At 42.3% G+C, this 3,504-nt stretch overlaps 1 protein-coding gene across 1 annotated transcript; it reads left to right on the forward strand.

The window, feature by feature from the left end:
- The first annotated feature begins 248 nt into the window (after positions 1–248).
- On the forward strand, positions 249–3,288 carry LOC123117883 (uncharacterized). The gene is made up of 3 exons (XM_044538550.1): positions 249–312; positions 824–2,752; positions 2,994–3,288. Exon 2 carries the CDS (start codon positions 836–838, stop codon positions 1,796–1,798), a length of 963 nt encoding a protein of 320 aa, XP_044394485.1. The 5' UTR covers positions 249–312; positions 824–835; the 3' UTR covers positions 1,799–2,752; positions 2,994–3,288.
- The last annotated feature ends 216 nt before the right edge of the window (positions 3,289–3,504 follow it).

The raw sequence follows: 3,504 nt of genomic DNA on the forward strand, positions 1-3,504 counted from the left end.
TTACACAGAGCAGGACCTTCAACTTGATTCTCTAGGATCCCTCAAAACTAAAGCAGTGAACCAAGAAAAGCATATCTATCTTTAGTTTTTGCTCTTTGCTCCGATTGCAAGAAACGTATCCCTCAAATTCAATGCTCCTTTACTCTTCTGCTACTTTGGCACTGTACAAGAATGGAATAAAGAAAGAGACCTGGATGGTCTAGCTAGCTCTATATAAACCAGAGCTCAATTAAGTTTTGGCAAAGTATGCCACAATAAGATAAGAGAAATCTTGCAACGTGTAGCTGTCTCAAAGCGCCCATCTATTCTAAGGTATGCACAAATTTCTTTTGATTAGTTATCTATATTCAATGACTGTGTTCCTAGTTATGGACAAAATATCTTTGATTAGCTGTTTATATATGTGCACTAGCATGGCCTCTTACATTATTTTTCCCGTGGTGCTTCTAGTTATAGGATTAGAGTATGAAAAGACTTCTGTGGATGAATTTTTTTATGACATTGCTTACACCACGCTTATATGATCATAGATAAGATGATAGAACAATATATTTTATCTCCTAGTGATTCTAATCAGCCTTTCATGCAGAATTTTAGTTAAATGTAATTTAAGTACTAGACCCATGTGAATTGATATATTTCTATATTATCATCATTAGTATTTCTTTACCCAACTCTATATTACTGATCTAGTGTGGGCTCTGTGTGTGTTCACCCTTAAGGTTTAATTTGCTAAGCTTTAGTTGCTCTGTTATTTTCCAGGTTGAATTTTTTATTATTATGAATCCACACTGATGTATGTATTATATTACAACAACATTAGGGAAGGGCATCAATGAGAGGGGGAAACCACTTAGGAATGAAAAGCTTGGTGCAGCTGTTCAACGAGTGGGAGATCCAACTACTAGTGCTTGTTAGCTTCACGCTACAATTCTTTCTCTTCTTTACCGGCGGCCTCCGGCGGCGTATCAGAAGCAGTGTACTGAGATCATCAGTCTGGCTAGCCTATCTGGGAGCGAACTTGGTAGCCGCTTATGTCCTAGGCCTCATCACACGACAAGAGGTTTCTACTCATCACCTGTTTTTTCTCTGGGCGCCCTTCCTCCTCATACATCTCGGCGGACAAGACACCATCACTGCTTTTGCCATCGAGGACAACACTCTCTGGCTGAGGCATCTGTTGAATCTTGTTGTCCAGGTGAACCTCACCCTGTATATCTTTTGGAAATCATTTGATGGCGGCCCTAATATGCAGCTTCTTGCTCCTAGTATCCTTTTGTTTGTTACTGGCACTATCAAGTATGGGGAGAGAACATTGGCTTTGTGGTGTGGCAATGTAAGAAACATGAGGGAAATTTGGGGTGGTTCTGAATCGGAAACGCGCCTTGATACCTCTTCTGAAGACCTTGTTTTCTATGCCTTGCCTTCAGCAAAGGTTATCCGTTGGTTTTTTACTAGCCTTTCGTACAAGCCTCACGCTAACCGTTGGGATATAGATAGTTTACAGCCAGACCTTTCAACCAAGTTATTCGGGATCATGGAGATTCAACTCGGCCTGATGTATGATGATATCTATACTAAGGCCCTGGTGCTTCGGACGTGGGGTTGCACCATACTTCGGTACATCTCACATATTACCTTTCTGGCCGCTTTAGTGCTCTTCTCTGTAATAAGAAACAAAGAAGAGAGGTGGTACTACAGTTCTGTTGACACTGTAATCACCTATGGCCTATTTTTTGGCGGTTTCTCTCTTGAAGTTTCCTCATTATGTATCATCATGATGTCACCTCGGACTTGAGCATGGCTAAAGGAAAAGACTCGGCATTGCAGCTTCCTTGGTTCCATCATTACTAGGTGTCCAAGGAAAAGGATGTTGTGGTCAAACTGCATGGGTCAGTACAACATGCTAGACTATTTGGGACAGTATGACCGGCAGTCAAGTAAAACGATGGCCGTGATCAGGAAATTGGCGAATGTATTTTGCGGGACATACCAAAAGTTGTGTATCAGTAAGCTGGTGGACACCAAGTTCGTGGAGGTGGATGAGCAGATCATGAGATGCGTCGTCCAGAGGATTGCTCGGTATCGCCAAGAAGGTGGATCAAGTAGCCCCCAGCCCCAGCAATGGCCAAATCTTGGCCCACTTCTACACAAGATGGTGCACGAGTACCCTGATTCCAACTTTGATCATCAGTCCATTATCAAATTCCATATAATTACAGAGGTATGGCTGAGTAGGTATATACCCACCGGCACTGCTGTGGACAGAGAGTCTAGTGATGCTTTGGTTCGTGTGTGCCGAATGATATCCCGCTATATGGTTTATCTTTTGGCCAACCGCCCTGAAATGCTGCCAATCTACGATGGCGGCCAAAGTAGTCTTCGGTCAGTAGCATGGCTTTGTGAAGACTTGCAAGGTGCGGATGTTAATGACATCCTCCATCGGACAATTTTGTTGTCGACTAAAGATGATATACCGGAGACCCCGGAGGAGTGCAGAAAAGAGCAGCTGTTGGAGATCGAAGAGTTATGGGTAGGTCTGCTCCTCCATGCCGCCAGCAAGTCACGGCCGGAGATGCATGCAGCACTGCTAGCCAGAGGAGGGGAGCTCCTTACCTTCATCTGGCTGCTCATGGCCCACTACAGACTTGGGGATGTGGTGAACTGCCCCATCGAGATGACGGCTAATGCAACTATTGGTCAGCGCCACTACGCCTTCTGACTTCATCCTCAACGTTATGACGGCTGATCGGTATGTATATATAGGAGTATTTCTTTCTGCACGCACGCTTGCTTACATCTATGAATTTCTTGGTATGTATTTATCACTTGATGCAAGCGACGCTTGATCGATATCAATCCATGCCCATTAATTCTAGCTAGTAGCTACCATCAACTCTCCCATGCACGTATAGATAGAGTTTGTCGTCCTTACCAAAGAAAAAAAACGTAGAGTTTCTTGTCTAATGTGAATTCTCTTGTTTCTTTGTCAGGTTATGCTGAAGCACTTGTACCGATTTAAACCAATCCAAGCCATACATTTTCATGGATCAATAGGTGTTCCGACTCTATTGTGCCTACTTGATCAAATAAGTGTGCTTCAATGTGGTTTTCTTATCCTCTACTTTTTCCCCCTCTTTTGACGGCCAATGGAGGAAGACAGAGTATTGTTCTTCATTCTATTTGTTGTTATTTATAAACAACTGTCATTATCTTCACCGATCGTTGACCCGTGCTAGTTATTTACACTTTCTTTAGAAGCAACCACTAGGTGGTTTGTTTCTATTTTCTACATATATGAGCTGCACTGTATCCGAATTTGCAATTTCAACAGTGAATAGCACTAATTAAACAAAAGCTATTCTTTTGGTAGTCAAGCATGAACGGTTCATTTCCAGTAAAGCATATACACAGAAGTTCCATATATATTGTGAGATGAATATTTCTTTGCGTATACATCATCGTCGAACAAAACCATAAGTGAAAATAGTACAACGACGAACA

This window comes from Triticum aestivum, chromosome 5B (genome assembly GCF_018294505.1).
Source record: "Triticum aestivum cultivar Chinese Spring chromosome 5B, IWGSC CS RefSeq v2.1, whole genome shotgun sequence".
In the NCBI taxonomy this organism is placed as follows: domain Eukaryota; kingdom Viridiplantae; phylum Streptophyta; class Magnoliopsida; order Poales; family Poaceae; genus Triticum; species Triticum aestivum.